General features: G+C 42.5%; 1 protein-coding gene across 3 annotated transcripts in view; it reads right to left on the reverse strand.

Moving 5' to 3' along the window:
- palld (palladin, cytoskeletal associated protein) overlaps positions 1–20,779 on the reverse strand; it is a 212,419-nt gene that overhangs the window by 19,694 nt on the left and 171,946 nt on the right. For 2 of the 3 annotated variants that reach the window (XM_007905272.2, XM_007905270.2), the window contains exons 11-16: positions 14,296–14,970; positions 11,380–11,518; positions 10,177–10,278; positions 7,043–7,261; positions 5,225–5,374; positions 1,084–1,178 (exon numbers count right to left, since the gene is read on the reverse strand). In XM_007905272.2, the coding sequence (XP_007903463.1) occupies positions 1,084–1,178; positions 5,225–5,374; positions 7,043–7,261; positions 10,177–10,278; positions 11,380–11,518; positions 14,296–14,970 (1,380 nt within the window). Of the gene's footprint in view, positions 1–1,083; positions 1,179–5,224; positions 5,375–7,042; positions 7,262–8,606; positions 8,670–10,176; positions 10,279–11,379; positions 11,519–14,295; positions 14,971–20,779 lie in introns of all 3 variants that reach the window. The other variant, XM_007905268.2, reaches the window with a different exon arrangement.

The following is a 20,779-nucleotide window of genomic DNA, read 5'->3' on the forward strand; positions in this document are numbered from 1 at the left end:
TGGATCAGTTTTGTGTGCAGCAAAGGAATCAAACTTGCACATTTCAAATCTAAATCCCCGGCCCCCAAACATGTCTAAATACAGATCTGAGCACAAAGAAACTCGAGCCAGCAGTGCTGACTCATCATAAATTCCACCTGGCTTGTCAAACAGAGCAGATGTCAATTAACAACAACGCTAAACAAGCCGAACACATTCGCCCTGATCAGAGACGCCGAAAATGCCTTTCTGAAGGGTCATGAATTTCTACACCATATCCCTAGAACGTCTCTGCTAAAGATTATTGATCCAGCATGTGTGTGGGAAAGAGAGAGAGAGACAGAGCAAAACCAATACTTAAAAAAATAAAATGTGGGGTGAAATTTCTGCTTTTCTGTGAAACTGACTGTGTGCAATTCTGGAGAGGAAATCCCATTGTAAAGCCCACAACATGAAGTGTAACTTTTCCGACCAGCGGAACATGCATTACTAGTGGCTCCTGTGTAAAGTTTCTGTTGGTGAGCAATGGTGATTTCATAATGGAATTATCAACAGTGTCTATTGAAAGACTAAATCAGTACGTTGCATGACTAGCGTCTAGAAGTTAGATTCTGTACTCGCAGTGGATTCAAAACTACAGAACAGCCTTGGTGGCTGAATGATCTTTTGTGTTGGTATAAAACATTAAGATCCATATTCCTCTTGATCCACTCATTTACTGCACCTTGGCTGGACTATGCCAACTCCCTGCTTGTCGGCCTTCCCAACTCTTCCTCCACAGGCTGCAGATCGCACCAGGCTCCGTGACCCTATCACCTTCACCCTCGCCCGGCTCCACTGACTCCCCATCTCCCAGAGGATAGAGTTCAAAATCCTTACCCTCGCCTTCAAAGCCCTCCATGGCCTTGTCCCTCCTGACCTCTGTGACCTGCTAACCCCATATCAAAACCTGTCTGCTCCCTCTGCTCAGCAGGCTCTGGTCTACTCCACGTCCCCTGCCCGGCCTGTCCCACCATCGGCGGTCGGGCCTTCAGCCTTTTTGCCCCCACGCTTTGGGACTCCATCCCACATTCCCTTCACTTTAGATTGTCAGAAAGTCGTTACCTTCGAACATTCGATTGACCGAGAGGGGAGCGGGGAGAGCGTCCTCGCTGGCTGACAGTTTGAACCATCAGCCTTGCTGTGCAGCTTGTTCTACCCTGTGGGAGACAAAACGAAAGTGGCTTCTTTAATGATGCAGCTTCAAAACTAGATTTTGAACCATCAATTTTTAGAAGTCACTTGAAAAAAGGTTTTATGAAGCACGCATTCCACTTGTGATATAAGAATAATAACAATAATATTGTACTTGCATTTGATATAGTTCCTTATCATGTGGTCAAGGCATCCCAAAGTGTTTCATTGGATATATTGTAAAGTGTTGTGATTGTGCATATTTTGTGGGAGAATGCAACAACCAGTTTGCACACAGTAATGTCCCACAAGGAACCAATGGAATGAGTGACAAATTTTATTTGGGGAGATTCTCTTCTCTTTTTGAACAGGATCTTTAATGTCCACTTGCACAAGCATTTGGTTTAAACGGGAATCGGTTTAAACGTCTCAGCTGAAGGATGACACCTCCTAAAATACAGCACAGCCCTGGAGCATCAGCATAAACTATATGAGTTCCAAGTATTAACATGGGACTTGAATCCACAGCTTTCTGACTCACAAGGCGGGAATGCTACCAACTGAGCCATGTTGACATTTGCAGTTAAGCTACAGTTCCTGAACTACGGGTGGTTTGTCCTGAATTATTGCCTCTTAAATAATGTTTTCTTTCTGAAAATGACCATAGCAATGTGCAGTGCTAGAAAAGAGCACTGCAGTCCTTGGATTGGTCACTTTTGTTGCCATGTATTTTGTTTGATAGAAGCAAGCAAGCATGCAAACATTTTGTTTTAGGTGGTTGGGGGGATAAAACACTGTATTTAAATATTCGCATGCACAGTCACTACACGTTACAGTAAATCTTGTGAAGCGCTTTGAGATGTCCTCCCGACATGAAAGATGCCATATCAAATGCAAGGACTGTAATTATTAGAAAAATGGTTATTCTGTACACTTTGAGATCTGCACTGACAGGGGTTACATCCCCAAATTTGCACAATTCCTTCACAGATGTTCCTAAAAAGCAAGTCGGAAATCTGCACAATTTAAAACCGAGGAAGTGGGTGGTTTACATATTTTTGCCAAGTGTGCGGTTGGGTCTTTGTAAAGCCACTCCACTTCCTGTTTGGTCTACTGAAGGCAAAGGAAATAGAGTCAGAACTGAGGTCAAATAAAATAAGAGCACAAAGCAAAAAAAAACACAACCTCACAGTGTAGCTATCCATCAGCTGAGTTCAAACTCAATAGCAGGGAATTTATAAACCAGAACAAATTAATTGCGACTTTAACCCCTTCTAAAAAGAGTCTCAGCAGATGTAATAATAAGAATACTTATGTTTGATAGAGTGCCTTTCACGTTAGGAGGGCATCTCAAGTGGTTCACAGGATATACTGTAAAAGTGCAGTGACTGTGTGTTTTGTAGGTGAATGTGGCAGCCAATTTATTCACAGCAATGTCCCACAAACAGCCATGAAGTGGATGACAAATGTTATCTAGGAGATTGTTTGGCGAAGAGACTGAGAGGACCTCCCTTCTCTTTTCAAACAGAGATCTTTAAAGTCCACCTGAACAGGCAGATAGTAGCTTGATAATGTCTCATCCGAAGGATGGCAACTCTGACAATGTGTAGAGCTCAAAGTCTTCACTTGGAAGCAGTATATGTTTAATAAAACATCTGTCCCATTTGAGGTGGAAGTTAAAGATTGCATGGCTTCATGATCATTAGTGGACTATTACTGTATGCAAATTAACTGCTGCATACCCCTATACATAGTCACTATCTTAAACAGTAAATTCTGTTAAGTGCTTTGAGATTATAAAGCAATAGTGAGGAGGCGCTAGATCTTGCCTCCGAATCAGATGGTTGTGGGTTCAAGCCCCACGTAGGGGGGTTCCAAATTTTATAGGCCGACACTCCAATGTAGTGTTCGGTGTGCTGCCTTCTGATGAGATGTTAAACCAAAGTTTTGTCTGCTTGTTTAGGTGGACGTTGAACATCTCATGGTGCTATTGGAAAAGAGGAATTTCTCCTGGCATGTTTTTTGTCCATTCGTGTGAGAATTTGTGTTAGGATTACTGTGAGAATTGCTGCAAAAATGGAGATCATTTGAATATGCAGTACCAGTATATTATAAAGACAGATTTATATATAGAATAATAAGGCACAGAAAAAAGCCATCTGCCCCAACTGTGACGCTGAGTATACTACACATGTGCCTCTGTCTGTCTATTCCCTTTTAGCTCACGTAATGCATGAAATTTCTTAAATATGTTGATGCTGTATGCTTTACCCACAGCTTTTACCAACATTCTCAGGCTTATGGACCATTTGTACCAGTTTGAGAATCCACAAATAGTTGCCCAACACGTGAGGGAGATGCCTTAGACATTTTATGGCAATCCTTAGAACCCCTTAGAAATTGGAATTTCAGTCGTCAGAAATAGAGAGGCTGTCACTTCATCCAGATTAGACAGACTCCGATTTTTGTAAGTATAGTAAAAAAATCATTTTGTTTAAATTGACAGCTCAGCAGGTCAATGGTTGATATGCAAAGGATTACATTTGGTCAAGATACCAATCTGTAAACTAATAAAGCACAGTGGCGGGGAAATGAGACCCAAAGAAACCCGAGGAAGGGTACTGACTTCTCGCTTGAGCTCACTGGTTAACATGTGAGGAGGTTGAATGGCAACTTGCTTGACCACGTCTGTCAACATGCAACTTGCCCTGCTGACTTAATAATAATAATCCTTGCATTTGATATAGCGCTTTTCATGTTTTCTAGACGTCTCACAGAATATGCTATAAAGTGAAATGACCGTATATTTTGTGGGCAAAACGCGGCAGCCAATTGCGCAAAGCAGCATCCCACAAACAGTTGTGGATTGAAAATGACCAATTTATTATTGTTTTGTTTTGGAGGGATTATTATTAGGCGTGTGGAGTAAGGAAACTTGCCCAAGGTTTCGCCCTGTCTGGAATTGAAGCCAGGTGTCTCGCTTGCAAGGCGAGTGCTCTAACCACTGAACTACAGGACTTAATAATCATCCTTGCATTTGAAAAAGCGCCTTGTCACTTCTTCCATATGTCTCAAAGCGCTTCACAGAGTATATTGTAAAGAGAATTGACTGTTTATTTTGTGGGTGAAACCTGTTCAGAGCATAACTTTGATTAGTTTCTGTGGACAGTAAACTCTAAATCTAAAACTCCTCTTCACACTGAGACTGAGCCCAGCTTCAAGCTGTGATGCTGTATCTGTCATGATGATTCAGTCTGTCACTTAAATTAGCAATGACTCAATTAACTTAGTTTCACACTTCTGTCTGCCTCTGTCAAGTCTTTGATTCTGCAGGTTAAACCCTGATAGACCTGGTGCCTCAGTTTCTGAAAAATCCTTTGATCAGATAAAGTCAGTCAATCAGTATTGGCCTGTCTTGCATTCTTTAAAGCAGCCAGAAGTGACCACATGTGTAGTAACTGGCAAATTTCAGTATGTGCAAATTACTCAATTGATCCATTGAATAATAACTCTTAATTGAAGTTATATTTAAGTCAGTTCATAGACGGTTTCAGTATCCCTTAAAATAATATTCAAAGGATCTCTCCAAGCCATTTAACATTCTTGGGATTCTTCAGTATCCCCAAAAGGTTAATACACACCCAGTTCATGTTCTTATATCCTGAGAACATCCAGTGTAGAACTAAGTTTCTTACATATTGGACATTTCTTTGGGGTATAATGTTTTTTCTTGTAACATACACAACAACAAAATTACATTTATGTAGTGCCTTTCACGACGAAAGTACGTCCCAAGTCACATGCAACTATGGACATGAGCAATGCACCACACTCAGTAGCAGCAGCAGATCAAAATGCACATTGGAGGATGGACATAAAATCAACATAGCACTAAAGCCTAGAATAAACTGCATGTACAGGACGGGGAGAGATATAAAAAGGACACATTAATGTCAACAAACACTTAGCCAAAATTTCATTTTAGAATATTGCCACTCTGTTACCCTTGCAGCATTTGTTCAACTTTTCACTCAGTCGCGCACAAACACGTAGAATAATAATTTGAACCTACCAGTGGGTTGGCCAACATGATGGTATAATTCCCATCATCGTCCAGCGTGGCAGCTTCAGTGCTGAGAGAACATGTCCCATCTCCTTCACGATGGATCTTGTAGTGCTCACTCCGCTTGGAGATCTGCTTTCCATCTTTAAACCAGTAAACCTACAACAACAACAACAAATTACATTTGTATGCGCCTTTCAGGTCAGGAGGATGTCCCAGCACAAGAAAGACGAGTGACACCCGAGGAGAGTGCAAACGCCCCAAAAAAGGGAAGACGGATTAGTAACTTTCTCTACATCACTAGGGATCAAGCCGGGAGTCTATATTTATCCTCTGAATCAGGTCACAATTATTTTTTAAAGCAGCTTTGCCTTCAGAAAACACAGTTTAAAATTTAGTTGGTTTCCGGTGGGGAAGAGAGAAAGTGCAATGCTTTTTTCTTTAAAAAGAAGTACTGTAAGCTCATGTAACAAAAAGCATCTCAACCTAATTTAGGTCACATGGAATAATGTGCAGAGATTTCTAATGGGAGTCCTACTAAGGAATCCAAATAGAGAGTTCTTCTAAACCAGAAATAGTTATAGTTTGTGCCAATCCATGGTAACTCAGCTCCGAAGATAATCAAAACCATCAGAGTGGAGTTGTCACAATAGTTGTGTGACACATTTCCTTATTAAGGAAGCCAGTTACAAGTTGTCAGTTGTCTTATGTTAAGTCTCCAAACACATCATCAAACAATCATAAGACTGGGTTGGATGGACAAGGTCCTTCTGAGCTCATCCTTCCAGTACCTTCCACCGCACTGTCCTCCCAGAGTACATCTACTGCTTCTTTTTAATCAAAAAAGAGTCTAGTGTCCTGGCCTCAACCATTCTTCCTGGCAACCTGTTCCAGTTGTTAATTACCCTCTGAATAAATAGAACTTTCTGACGTCTTTCCTGAAGTTACCCCTTTGTAACTCTAATGTGGATTCGTGTAGCTCAGTGGTTAGAGCTCTTGCTTTGCAAGCGAGAGACCTCGGTTCGATTCCCAGCAGGGTGAAACCTTGGGGAAGTTTCCTTACTCCACACGCCTGATAATAATCCCTCAAGAAAAAAAACAATAAATTGGTCACTTCAATCCACGACTGTTTGTGGGACATGCAATTGGCTGCCGCGTTTTGTCCACAAATTTACAGTATATTCTGTGAAAAGTTTTGAGACATTTCGAAGACATGAAAAGCGCTATATCAAATGCAGTGATTATTATTATATTATTTATGTCTTCTGGTTCTACTGTCGGTGCATCCTAAAGTAGGATCTGAATTGACATTTTCCAATCCCATTTAATGATTTGTACGCCTCTAAAAGGGCCCCTCAGAGATGTTCTCTGTCAAGACTGAAGAGCTCTAGCTCGTCAAATTCTTCCTAATTTCTCATTCCTCATTCTTGCTCGTTGCTCTCTGCACTTTATCTAGGGCCTCCGGGACCTTGGGATATCCTCACTGATCTGAAAGGTAATTTGTTGTTGTTGGTTTGCTCCCCATGTCACAGTAACCAAAACTGTATGCAGTACTCTAACAGGATGGCATCTGTGAAGATCTAAACTCAACTGATTTAGCAATATAGACCAGTAACCCATTTGCCTTGTTTATTGCTGTCTCACACTGTTTTGACAGACAAGACCTTTGTTTAAAACAATAAGATGGTTTTGTGCCAATGACGTCTCAATACCATCAATTAAAGAAAGAGCATTCAAGGCAAATGCTATAACCAGATATCTTGACCTAGCTTGGTTATATATTCGGTTTGGTCTCTTCTTGCCCCTCAGATACAGCTGCATACGTACCTTTGGCATGGGTTCTCCGGTTACTTTACAAGCGATGGTTATCGGCATTCCTTCAAACAACTTGACGTGCTTTAGTTTCTTCTCAAACATGGGTACCATACCCTCTGCAGACTGTTCATCATGCTGTACCTCATCATCCGATTCATCCACTTGGGAACGCTCCAGGCGGAACTCAATTTCGCTGATCAACCTCTGCTCAAAGGTAGAGACCTTGTATTCCTAAAACAACAGCAAGACAAAAAAAAGGATACACTTAGTTGCCTGGCCAACAGTCTCAGGCACACCTGTTGCCGAGATTTGCCCAAATTTGTTTTTAAAATGAATGAGGAGGAAGAACTTTTAACAGAATAAATCAGGGTTCAGGTGACAACCATTTCAAATTTTACTTTTATGATTTAAGGTATCTGAACCCTCTGACTGTGGTTACTGAAATACAATCCTTCCAATGTGTCCCATTAGTAGCCTTTGATAATCTAACGCCACTTACTATTTTTGACATTTTGAGCACTTTGAATTGTTTGCAACATCCTCCCCTCCTGATAGCTGATTGAAAAGAAACTTCACCCAATCAGTTACATTTACAAGCAGATACTCATTTCCATATCCTGATCTATTTACCAGCGCCTTTGGGGGATGTCAGAGGACCGAACAGGATGATTAATTAAGATCAACTCCTCTCTAACTCTAGAATGGTGGAACAGGTTCGAGAAGCTGAACGGCCTACTCCTGTTCCTATGTAAATAGTGACTAGCACGGTAATTAAGAGCCTGAAAGGCCTGTCCAAAGGGTGAAACCTTATATGAACGTTGATATATTGGCTGCTTCAGAGCTTCACTGCAGCAGCTACATCTGTCTACTTGAACCCAAATCCACGTCTCTTCCCAATCCCTTAAAATGTTATTTTCCAGTCTTGTTAAAAAAAATCACACTGTGAAAAAGGGTAACTACAGTATATGCAGATACTGAGAGAAAAAGACGGTGAAAATTCATTTGCGAATGGTTTGTGTTACTGAATATTACTGATGTGAATTACCACACAGCAGGTGAAGGTTGCTGTTCTTGATAATTTATCAGCTGTTGCACAGGTGTGAATTCCACCTCCCTCTCAACTCAGTGACGAGACTTGGGCCTGAATTCAGTTTGCAATTCGCACTTGAATTTGCTGGCTCACAATTGCATGTTGGTGGGAAAGCTGGCTTCACTCTCACTTTAGTGAGTTATGCCAGTATCTCACTCGCTGACACATCGTACAGATACAACATTTCTGCAGACTTTTAGGCCACAATCAATAAATCAAGAAATCAACTGGTCCCAATTTGCCAGCCTTGTGAGTTTGCAATTTTTCACCCCGATTCTTTCCTCAGTCTCAGCATGAAATCGTAACTTAAGCAAAGTGCAACACCACTCAGACCAAAAAAAATCACATCTGGTGCTCCTTCCACACAGCAGTCCTGAAACATTGAGTGAGAGGTGCAGGAAGGTAGATATTGGTTAGTGGTTTCAGTATGAATACCAAGGGCGGAGGGGTAAGAACCAAATACTATGAGAGTGAAAGTTAAGCCACCTTCAGAACAAACTTTTGAGTAACCTCAGAACAGCTTTCAGATGGTTTAATGCATTCTAGGTCCTGTAAATGCAGAAATAGATTACTGTTACACAGGAGGACGGCTGATTGGCTGCTTCACTGGTTATTCTCAGCAAAGGTTCACATTTCTCCTCTCCCAGTCTCAAAATCTACATATTGTTCACTAACGTATTGGTATCAGCAGAGATACCCTCCCTCCCCTGCCCCCCCACCGTCCTGGCCAACAATCCCCCAGATAATATTGGCCACTCACTTCATGGTTATTTATAGGACACTGCTGTGCAGAGGGGGGAAGGAGAATGACCAAAGGCACAGTCGAAGAGGAGGGTCTCGAGACGGGTCTTGAAGGAGGAAAGGGAGGGGGAAATACAGAACTGATACAGCATTCAGGTGATCGGAGTCAAGCCCTTCCCAATAACATGTCAAAAAACTTTTAAAGTGACTTCTCAAGTCAATCATGAAACAAATGCCTATCAAGAAATGCAACTTTTCTTGCACGTGCACATAATTTTGTTTCGGCAGCTTCCAGAGGGAATGTGGGCAATAAAACTTATTACATTACTATCTTGGCCACATTACTGCAAGGTATCTGGCATTGGGGTGGGTCAGATCAGATCACATGAACCTTCTCCTCCCTACCATTTGCTCCACAGAAGCACTTCACGTAAAAGGCAAGTGAAAGCTCCAAATAATAATATATAATCTTTGCATTTGATATGGTGCTTTTCACGTCTTCTAGACAACAACAGCAACTTGCATTTATGTAGCATCCTCCACGCTGGTCAGTGTCTCAGAGCGCTTAACAATGGCCTTAACAAGGCCAAGTCAGGGGGAAGGGGAAGACGACACTAGACGCGGTCCCTGTGTAGACGTCTCAAAGCGCTTCACAGAATATACTGTAAAGTGAATTGACTGTATATTTGTGGGCGAAATGCCACAGCTAATTGCGCGCAGCAGTGACCCACAAACAGTTGTGGATTGAGTGGCTAAATTATTATTAATATTATTATTTTTTGAGGGATTATTATCAGGCGTGTGGAGTAAGGAAACTTGCCTAAGGTTTCACCCTGCCTGGAATTGAACCCAGGTCTCTCACTTGCAAGGCGAGTGCTCTAACCACTGACCTACAGGACTCCTGATATCTGCAATACAAGATTGGTTTGAATGAACAAGACCCTTCAGCCCATCTGATCTCATCCCTCCAGAACACACACACTACCATTCCTGTCTAACACAGCATCAAACTGCTTTTTAAATGAATCCAGTATCCTGGCCTCCACCATATTTCCAGGCTACCTGTTCCAGTTGTTGATTATCCTCTGCATAAAGAAAAATAATCCTGGGGTCTGTCCTGAAATTGTCCTTACAACTCTAAACCTATGTTGCTGTGCTTACGGTCATCTCTTCTCTTCCCCAGGCTCGGCGTTAGGCACCACCACTGTTAATCGGTCCGAGATGCTGCCCTGCATGAAGGGTGCTATATATATGCAAGTAGTTATGCCCCGTTATTCTACTGTCTTGTCATAACAGCGCCAAACCAGTCTCACACCTGTGCTACAGGCTCCTCTTCGGTCTCTTGACAGCTAAAGACCGTGGCAGCACTGTCTGCTCCCAACAGCCTACGGGCCATCTTTTCTTCATAGGTCAACTTCTGGAAAACAATGGGGAAAAAAAATCAGCTGGAGACAAAATGTACAGTAAATGGGTAAATGGATCTCATTCATTAAGTAGAGCTGCCAATCAACAACAACACGCATTTATATAGTGCCCTGCACACAGGGTAACACCCCAGAGCGCATAACAGTGTCTGGGGGCTCCCTGTACCTGGGGGTGGGGTGGGGGGGACAACAATCTCAATGGCTAAGGTATTGTATTTAGTTACATGCACAGGCCTATTAAAGATCAACTCCTACTCCCACCACCCCCCACCCACCCCATGGAACCTGGAGTTTGAGATACCAGCACGTCTCTGTGCTAGACCATAGGAACAGGAGTAGGCCATTCAACCCCTCGAGCCTGATCTGCATTCTATTAGATCATGACTGATCTGTTCCTCAACTCCATTTACCCACCTTTACTCCATATCTCGTGATACCCTTACGTAACAAAGATCTATCCACCTCATTCTTGAAAATCTGAATCGATCCAGAAATTGTCTAAAAGAGAATTGAGGAGGAACTACTTCACACAGAGGGTAGTGAGATTGTGGAACTTGCTGCCTGAAGCGGTGGTTGAATCACATATTATAGATGCATTCAAGAGGAAGCAAGACCTTCACAGGAGGGAAAGGGATGGGTATGGGAATGAATAAGGACTGGGTGGAGCATAAACACTGGTGCAGAGGGTTTGGGCCGAATAGTTTGTTTCTGTACTGTACATTCTTTGTAATCTTGTAACTGTACATTAGTCTGCCTGGCTCAGTGGGTAGCACTCTCGTCTTCCGAGTCAGAAGATTGTGGATTCAAGTCCTCGCTGGGAATCTGAACACAGAATAAGCAGACACTCCAGTGTATTGTTGGCAGTGCTGCCCTTTAAATGAGATGTTAAACTGAAGTGCTGGCTGCCTGTTTAGGTGGATGTTAAAGATCCCATGGCACTATTCGAAAGGAGAAGGGATTTTTTCCTGGTGTCTTATCCAACAATCTCCCCAAATAAAATTAATCAGAAGCAAGAGTCCTGCCAACTGAGCCAGGCTGATATGAGTAGATTTACTTTAGAGTGTACTTGTGTAACTGTACTTTGTAAGCAATACCTGTCCATTGCTTAAACGGTCATCTTTAAAGCGAAGCTTCCTCTCCAAGTCCTGAATAACAGCGTTCTTTGTCCCTTGAATTTCTTCATCTGTTGCAAGTCGACCAGCCCTAGTCTGTTTCTTCAGGCTTTGAGGAGTTCTGTGAAGAGAGAAAGATTATTTTAGAAGAAAAATGGCGAACTAGTTGGTACATGGAATACAGAGCCGGTCAGGTTAGTTTCTTTTCAGGGGCCAAAATACCTTCGCTTTTCCAAAAATTACTTTTCACATGCTGGTGTTCAAATAAGACAAAAACACAGCTAGATAACTGAACAGAGCAAATTAAGGAAAGGATTGAAAGAGCACACAAATGCTCACGTGTGCCACAGATATAATAAAATAATAATCCTTTCATTTAAGATTGTGTCTTATTACGTAACGCTGAGATGTCGCAAAGCAATTCACAGAATATATATTATAAAGTGAATAGACTTATATTTTGTGGGTGAATGGTAAGCAATTATTGAATATGTTAAGAAACATCCCATCTTCCAGTAGATGACCGTTACATGATTGACTGCAGGTGTGGAGTTCCCCCTCTCCCAACTTTGGCACAATGGTTGGTCAGACCAGCCAGACATTATTGCCGGTAACATCATGGGTGGAGTTAGGCCATTAAATGACAGTGAAACACCACACTCTATGGACAGCAGCAATGGTGTCACCAAATCCTCTAACTGTCATCTGGACTGACTGCTGAATTGAAGGGAAGAGGGAAAAAAGAAGAAAGAAAGAGAGTGCTGCCTCCGCTCGCTGCCTCCGCTCAGCTGGCTCCGGCTTCCTGTTTGTCCCCCGTCCCTCCGTTCCATCATTGGGGACCATGCCCTTAACCACAACACCCGGAAACTCTGGAACTCTCTTCCTCAATGCCTCTGCCTTGCCCCCTCCCTCCCCACTTCCAAATAATAATAATCCTTGCATTTGATATTGTGCACTGAAATGACGCCCGGTGTGGAGGGCGCTATGCAAATGTATGTTGTTGTAGCGCTTTTCACGTCTTCTCGACGTCGCAAAGCGCTTCACAGAATATACTGTAAAGTGAATTGACTGTATATTTGTGGGCGAAACACGGTAGACAATTGCGTACAGCAGTGTCCCACAAACAGTCATGGATTGAAGTGACTAAATTTATTGTTGTTGCTTTTCTTGAGGGATTATTATCCCAGGAAATGCGATCCGCCAATCGACTAACAACCAGTTCCTACCTACTGCTAGGTAAGTACAGGCATGTGGAGTAACGAAACTTGCCCAAAATTTCGCCCTGCTGGGAATAGAATCCAGGTCTCTTGCTTGCGAGGCGAGTTCCCTAAGCATCCAGCAGCAGGGCTCCACAATCCCACCTAAAGACCTTCGTTTTTGATCGTGCTTATGGTCACCACCCCCCTCCCTCTCCCTCTGGCTCAGGGTCAGACTCTGCCACTGCTCTAGGACGCTACCCCTCATGAAGGACACTACATAAATGCAAGTTGTTGTTGTATGGGGGGGGGGAGGAGAATAAAGAAGAGAAAAGAGGAAGGAAAAGAAAGTTTAGCGGGCAAAATAGTAAAAGAGACAGGAAATGCTAATGTTAATAAATAGATTCAGGGTCAAAGTATCTGGGGTTTAAATGGCTTCATCAAGTAATATCCCCCCTGCCCCCCTCCCCAATTGAACACGGATCTTCACGACACTGTATTATCTAGACGATTGCCTTAGAGAAAGTGTTGTATACGTGGCAAGCAGTGGAGCCTGCTGGTGAAGCATTTTACAATATATAAAGAGGGATGCCACAGTAAAAGAAAGTCAGGAATTTAACGCAGGAGCATGGAATTGGAATAAGATGCCAGTGCCAAGTGTTAATCCTTTTTGCCACCTCAGTATAAATAACGACATAGCTGACATCTGAGCTGCGTGCCTCATTTGATGCTCTGCAGCCTGGCTGATCCTGCCCCAAGCTGGAGTTAGTTTACATAAGCGTTCAGGTCTTCACGAGAATGCGCACTGCAGAATTACAAATCAAATCATCCGCAAAGCTGAGACAGTTTATGCAAAAAAGCAATTCAGAAAAACAGATAAAATAAATGGCTCCTTCCAAGTTTTACCCATATGTATATAAAAACAAGCTGCAGGTTTACAAAAAAATATTTACCCAACAGATTCTCTGAACACTCCTTTTGTGATTCATACTTGATTTGGCTAAGTGTTGGCTATGGATTTTGTTGCTGAAAAAAATAATTCCAGCCAACCAGGCCTTCCACGCCCCAAAGATTAAACTGAACACTTCCCACCCGACGTGAGCCAGCATTGAACATAAGAATTGCGAGACGAAAGAAGACCAAGATCCATCCAATTCGCCTTCCACCATCCTGGCAGTCTCTTGCACATGCCACGTCTCAAACTATAATCTGTATCCCAAGATATTATTTCCTAAAAAATATCTATCTAATTTGCTTTTGAAACAATCTGCTTCCACCATCTCTCTATTTACCCTCACTGAAATAGTCCTGGGTTAAACTGGTCGGTCTCGCTTGCGACATTCATCGATTTTGTGGTATTGTAGGTCTCGATATTTACACCCCAAGTTACCGATAGTAACTTGCTTTCTCTTCACGGCAATCCCAGGCCTCCTGCACGTCCCTCGCTCCCTCAGCCTCAATACCTGGGGCAGGGCCGTCTGCCCCACCCACCTTCCGGAACTCCCTCTCTATCTGCTGCCTGTCTGCTCTTCACCCGTGCCTGCTCAGCGTGAGTCACCATCTCTGTGAAGCATTTTGAGATGTTCTCCTACGTGAAAGGCACCATATAATGACACAAACTGTGGTTGCCAATAATCCACCAAGTTACAGTCTTTCACACACGAACCTGCAGTGATCTTAAAAAGCCTCGCGGCTTACTTACATTGCAATAGCTCCTTTTGGAAGACCCAGTGCGTTCACTGTTGCTAATGGGATGGGCTGGGAGGGCAACATGGAGCTGAGGAAGGCTGCTGGTGATTGACTGGAGTGAGGGGATGCTCTTCCACCACCCGAGGGGGAAAAGTAGGAGGGCTGGGCTGTGGGAGACAGAAGAGGAGGGGGCGGTGGTGGCAGAGGGAAGGAATCATTAGCATAGGCAGTGAAGGGACTGAACACTGGGGGTGGTGGAAGTGGGGGAGAAGGCGAGGAGCGGTTCAGCGCTGACGCAGAGGTAAGACCATGTTGCTCAGCTTCGATGAGGTGAGGCTGTGTAAAGAGAGGCAAGGGGGCCCGGTTAAAAGATCTATGAGAGGTGGGAGGAGAGAGGGGAGAGGAGATGCTGGACCCAGAAGACCCAGAGGAAGGAGAAATGTATCCAGTAGAAGATGACGACAGGCTTTGAGCAGCTATGAACTGCTTGGGTCGGGCATAGTTGAAGGTAGTGGTCTGATGCATGGCTGAAGGGGTGTGGGAGTTCAGAACGTTCATCTGGGCAGGAGACGACAGGTTGGAGAGAGGCGAGGGTGGCGGGTAGTTAAACTGCAATTGCTGTCCTGGGGCAGCTCCCTGCTGTTCCAACAGAACCTGGTTCTGCAGCTGCTGCAGCTTCAACGGATCACTGTAAAGGGAAGCAGAGATACAGCACAACGTTAATGTTAAATGGTCTCCACTTCTGCAGAGAGATTTCAGACCAGAGAAGATTTTATAATAATAATAATCCTTGCATTTGATGTAGCGCTTTTCACATCTTCTGGACGTCTCAAAGCGCTTCACAGAATAGACTGTAAAGTGAATTGACTGTATATTTTGTTCTATAAGTGGGCTTCACATACGTTGCAAAGATATTTTAGATTTATATCTTGGATTTTCAAAAGAAAACAAGGTTGGTGATTTAGAATTACATTTTTTAAAATCAAAATTCTAGTGAAAAGGTTTCCGACTGCAGCAACAGGCCAGCAACTACAAGCCCATCATTCAGTGACTGATCCTGTGCATCAACATCATCACCAACGATGCATGAATCAACCCATTTTTCCCCCTACTCCTCCATTGCTGTGATCAATGAGGTTAAATTACACAAACACAAGCAGCCCGAGGCTGCAATACTGTGACAGAGACGGAGGTGTTCAAATTAAATGCTGGTAAACAGAACACTTCAGATCCTACGCCCTAAACTTCTATTCTGCTATCTTCACCCTCTCCCCATTCACTGTCTTTACATCATGCCTGAAAACCCACCCCTTGACCACAACTATGGTGGTTGAACCACCCCTTGCTCGGTGTCCGGCCCCCAATCTTTGTAAAGCGCTCTGAAACATGACCCAATGTGGAGGTGCACTATATACTGTAAATGCAAGTTGTTTTAGTACTCTTGGTAACATATTGTGAGCATTTCGTAGTTTAACGCATAGCAGCTTAACACAATGCATCCTAACAGAATAAACTCGAGCAATATGAAATTCTCAATACTACAAACTCGTAATCTACGGAGGTTTCTTTCTCCCCCTCTCTCTTTTTCTGGCTAACATTCCCTAGATAAAACTGATCTTTCACTTCATGGCTTTCTGTGTGACATAGCCGCAAATTGGCTGCCTACAAAGAATTCACATTCGCTACAGGCTGCAGTAAATCCTGTGATGCGCCTTTGAGATGTCTCAACAACATAATATCAAATGCAAGATTATTAATTATTGTTTTTTGTGGCATGAGACATTTAGTGGAACAAATAATCCCTTAGCCCAGTGTGGTGCCTAAATAGTTCTAAGCACTTTGACGCTTACATTTTAGAACAAACTGCCCAAGAATACAAAAATCCCTAGTTATTCTAACCCAGGGTGAAACTCAAATCTGTAGGTCTGATATTATCAGCTCAACTGTCCTCTATTGTTTAAGAAACCTATGAAAGGGTTAATGAGCAGTGGCTAATCTCACTGAGTAACTTTCACCAAGATGTGAGATTTCCAGGAATTAATGATCTTCCAGTAACTCATTGCATTAGAAAATAATAGGGCAACAACTTGACACCGAGCATAGAGATTCCACAATTTCCTTACGTTACACAAAAAGAACTGGAGGAAAAGTGAAGCTTTACAGATTTACATCAATTCGAAAGGCAATTTTCTGACTGGACTCCCTCTCTCTTTTCCCCGCAGTAAAGCAGGTACATTCCATCCCGTTAATCCATCTGCTCTTAAAGATTAGCCTTCTCTTTGTGAAACCCCTGACATCAGCAGCTTTTGCCTTCAGTCAGTGGAATTCAAGAATGCTCCGCATTTTTGGACTGGTTCCAAAAATTGCTACAAAAAGTTTTTTGAGGGGTCAAAGGGTTAATGCATCTCGTCCAAAGCAGGAGCACTGTAGGCTTTTGGTCACACTCCTGTTGTACAAATGTTTGCACATGAATCTGAACAGATGTAACCGTCAAGGTTACATTCCCAACTTGGTGGTTTGATTTATCAGCTGGGCCAGTCTAGGAATGCAGTCAGGCAGCACCTTGACCCCTTGACTCAGATAAAGCACAGAAATGGGTGCTAAGAGACTTTTTGGTCAGCCAGGTCTCTGACACATGCAGAAACCCATCACCACGCTTAAGAGTATCCAAACCAAGCTGAGAATTCCCTGCATCCCACCTACACATGGAAATCCCAGTGATAGATTGTTGGAATGGAATGCGCACTCTCTCCCTGGAAGGACACATCCCGCTTACCTAATTCCAGAAAGTATTAAGCGCTGATTGGCAAGAGCCAAGGCTTGGGGATCCCAGAGTGTGTGTTGGGGTACTGCTGGAGTCTAACCAGGTAAAACCGCACAGCTTGCCATTGATATTGCTGTCTGGCAAGCTTTCCTGCTGCTTGTCCAGCTGGGACCACCCTACCTCTTAGACTTTGCTAAGGGAAACGGTCCTCAACTCATCCAGATTTTAAATCGTGCTCATTCTGACAACAGTAAAAACATTGGTTATCCACGCACCATTTATACGCATTCACCTCCAAAGCAGAAGTTGAATGACGGGCCTGCAAAATGCCAGGAAACAAAAATACCCGTGTTGCACACAAAGTTGCTAAGGACGCTCCGAGATGGCTATTGAATACTAACCACTGCGTACAAATACAGCAACAGTGTGTTCTCTGCTGGTAATGAAGACCTATATTATTACATTATATAGTTTAGAGTTGGAAGACTGAAAGAGACTGGCTGTGTGTGGTATGACAGGGATAGTATAATTTCTGATGGAAAAATTATCAATCAATTTCTTCACCAAATAGCTATTCAATTCTTCTTGCCAGAAGTATAAGAAGGTAGAAAGTTTGCAGAAAACACATGAAATAGTTTCTCAATTCATTTTTTAAAATAACTAGCAGTATATATATGACCATCAATATATGACTATTATACATAGTCTTGCATTCTGCAAAAGCTCAGCTGGTTTCAAAGAAATAGCTGTGCATATAACATATATATTATTATAGATATATATATATAAAACATTTGCAGATGAAAATTTGGCCCAATAAGGATCATCAACATGAAGACTGAGGTATGAATTAAGTATGATGAACAGAACGTGATTCATGTGGATTTAGACCTGTCTGGTTTGTTTGATAAAGCAAGAATAAAATTGAGGTCATTACACACTGAACATAGTGTTTAATCTTTCATACTAAAAATGTTGGTTTTGTTTTTATCCAATTGCCCAGATGATGATGCATTGGCTACCATAAGGTAAGATAACGCCTGGCACCAAATGCTTTTCACAGATAAAACTGAAACCTCAACATAATCACTTCCCGCACAACTTCCTCCCTTGTCAGTCTTTCACCACGTTAAATAGCACATCTAAATATAAAAAGACAGGATGGCAAGCGATAATAATAATTTGATCAACTGTTTGTGGGACATTGCTGTGCGCATTTCACCCACAACATATACAGTCAATTTAATTTATAGTACATTCTGTGAAGGGCTTTGAGATGTCTCAACGACGTGATAAGCCACTATATCAAATGCAATGATTATTATTATAAAAGATTATAAAAAAGGCAATACCTTTTGTGGCAAGTCAGTCACAGCCACTCTTCGATTCAGTGTCACTTACTGTACAGCAGGACTTCAGAAAAATGTTGAGGGAGTGTTCTTGCTTATAACAAGTAAAGAATAGACTGCTAGTTAGAGACACCTAATCCCATTGGACTGCTGATGGTCACGAGCCCAAACTAAGTGAAGCAAGTTTAAAAACATTCAACACGGGAAATGCTGAGCCACTGCTGAATCACCTCAGTAAAATCCTTTCCAGACAAATGACGACAATGATGGCAACTTCTCTTCCTCCACAGGGGAAAGCCAGCATTACCTTTGCCAGATATCTTCTGCTGTACATTAAATCAAGTTGTCACCCAGCAATAAAACCAAGCAAACCGGTTCCGTTTTCTAGGTATACAAGATCTCCCAGGACGTACTTTCTCATTTACAAAAAAGGGAGATTCCAATTTCTGTTTTAACTACATTTCAACATGTTTCACGGAAAAATCCCAACCGTTTGGCACTCACTATTGCAGCAAGTAGAATATAAAATGAAAGTCAGCGAGTTTTTAAAAAAAAGCTCGAGATATACATATGTTTTTACAGAACTTTGAATGGATTGGTTTTGAACGAAAACATTTGACAAAATAGTTAAGTTTCCCTCTGCCCCACAGATACAGAATTCAACTAATGCCTTTTTTGCCAGAACCACTTTTAATGCTCACTTTGCAATATATAGTATTCATATATACATATATACAGTAAATTCAGAACAAATCTATGCAAACACCTTCAGTGAGCGAAAAGTGAACCTTTGGAACAGGCTCCCTAGGGAGATGGTTCAAGCAGGAAGTGTTGATTCTTTCAAATACAGATTAGATAGTTTTCTTTTAAGAAATAACATTATTGTATATAGGTAGTTTGGGACATGTATGCATGAGACCGCCAAGAAGGTGGAAGGCGAACTAGATGGACCTTGGTCTTTTTTCGTCGAGCATTTCTTATGTTCTTATGTTATTTACATTGAGCTTCTTCAAAATGCCTCAAAAATACATTACAGAAATGGTAACCGGACACCAGGCTGTCTGCGAGGGTATTGTAAACATGGTTTTTGCTGAAGCTTTTTCATTTCTTCACAATATTTGGAAGCACGTTTTCTTTGTTGTTCTCTTTATGTTTGCGAACATTGGCCGCTGAATTCCTTTGGTTGGGATAAAGAGGGAAGCTAAGTTTATGAACCTCCCATTGGGCATTATCCAGGGCGCTCTGCAAAACCCAGCAGGAAGCCTCTGTATAACTGGGAGCTGTGAACAACGTCATGCTTCTCCTCAACTACGGGATTCCAGGAAACGCAGGCCATGTGCCTGACCAGTTGCCACCAACCTGACACACACTATTGCTGGTTTCTGCTTATATTTATGTTAAAGCAATTCATGTATTATTTACAGCTTGGAGCCGAACAGTTTGCCAACGGAATGTCACAATCAAGTCAACCCTCTGTAGCAGTCTCGATAGCCCAGTTCCTGAGCCAGGCATGTCCGCAGTATTCCAGGGCACTGCTGATGACAGCACAGCCAACCTGGCTCATTGGCAGGACATGGGAGGGCAGACCAGTCACTGGGCCTGGGAGTCATCTCACTTAGCTCCTATTAACCCTGCAAGCCAAAGCCCTAGTGGATAGGGTGGTCCCAGCTGGACAAGCAGCAGGAAAGCTTGCCAGACAGCGATATCAATGGCAAACTATTTGGTTTTAACTGGTTAGACTCCAGAAGTACCCCAACACACATTCATGTACCCAAGTCTTGGCTCTTGCCATGAGTCTAATACTTTTCGGAATTAGATAAGCAGGATGGGTCCCTCCATGGAGGGAGTGCACATTCCATTCTAATAAACAACTCTGCAATTTTCATGTTTGGGTGGGGATGCCCGGAACTCTTAGTTTGGTTTGGATACTCTTAAACGTGGTGAAGGATTTCCGCATGTGTCAAGACACCCGGTTGACCAAAAAAAATGAAATAAGTCGCTTACTAAATTTAGAGCGCTGCATTATCAGAGGTGCCTTTCTTCAGATGAAGTGTTAAACCAAGGTCCCACCTGCCTGTTCAGGTGGACATTAAAGATCCCATTGTCGCTATTTGAAAAGAAAGGCAAGTTTCTCCGGGTGTGCTGACCAGCAATCTCCCAGATAAAACCGGTCACTCACTTCATGGATGTTTGTTTGTGGAACATTGCTGTGCACAAATTGGGCTGCTGCATTTGCCTACAAAATACAGTCACTACACTTTATAATAAATCCTGTAAGCACTTTGAAACATCAGTGACGTGATAAGGTACTATATCGAATGCATAATAATATTTCCAGAACAGGTTTTTTGAAAAAAATTGAGACTTATTAATTTAGGTCCATT

This window comes from Callorhinchus milii, unplaced genomic scaffold (assembly GCF_018977255.1).
Source record: "Callorhinchus milii isolate IMCB2004 unplaced genomic scaffold, IMCB_Cmil_1.0 Scaffold1, whole genome shotgun sequence".
NCBI lineage: Eukaryota > Metazoa > Chordata > Chondrichthyes > Chimaeriformes > Callorhinchidae > Callorhinchus > Callorhinchus milii.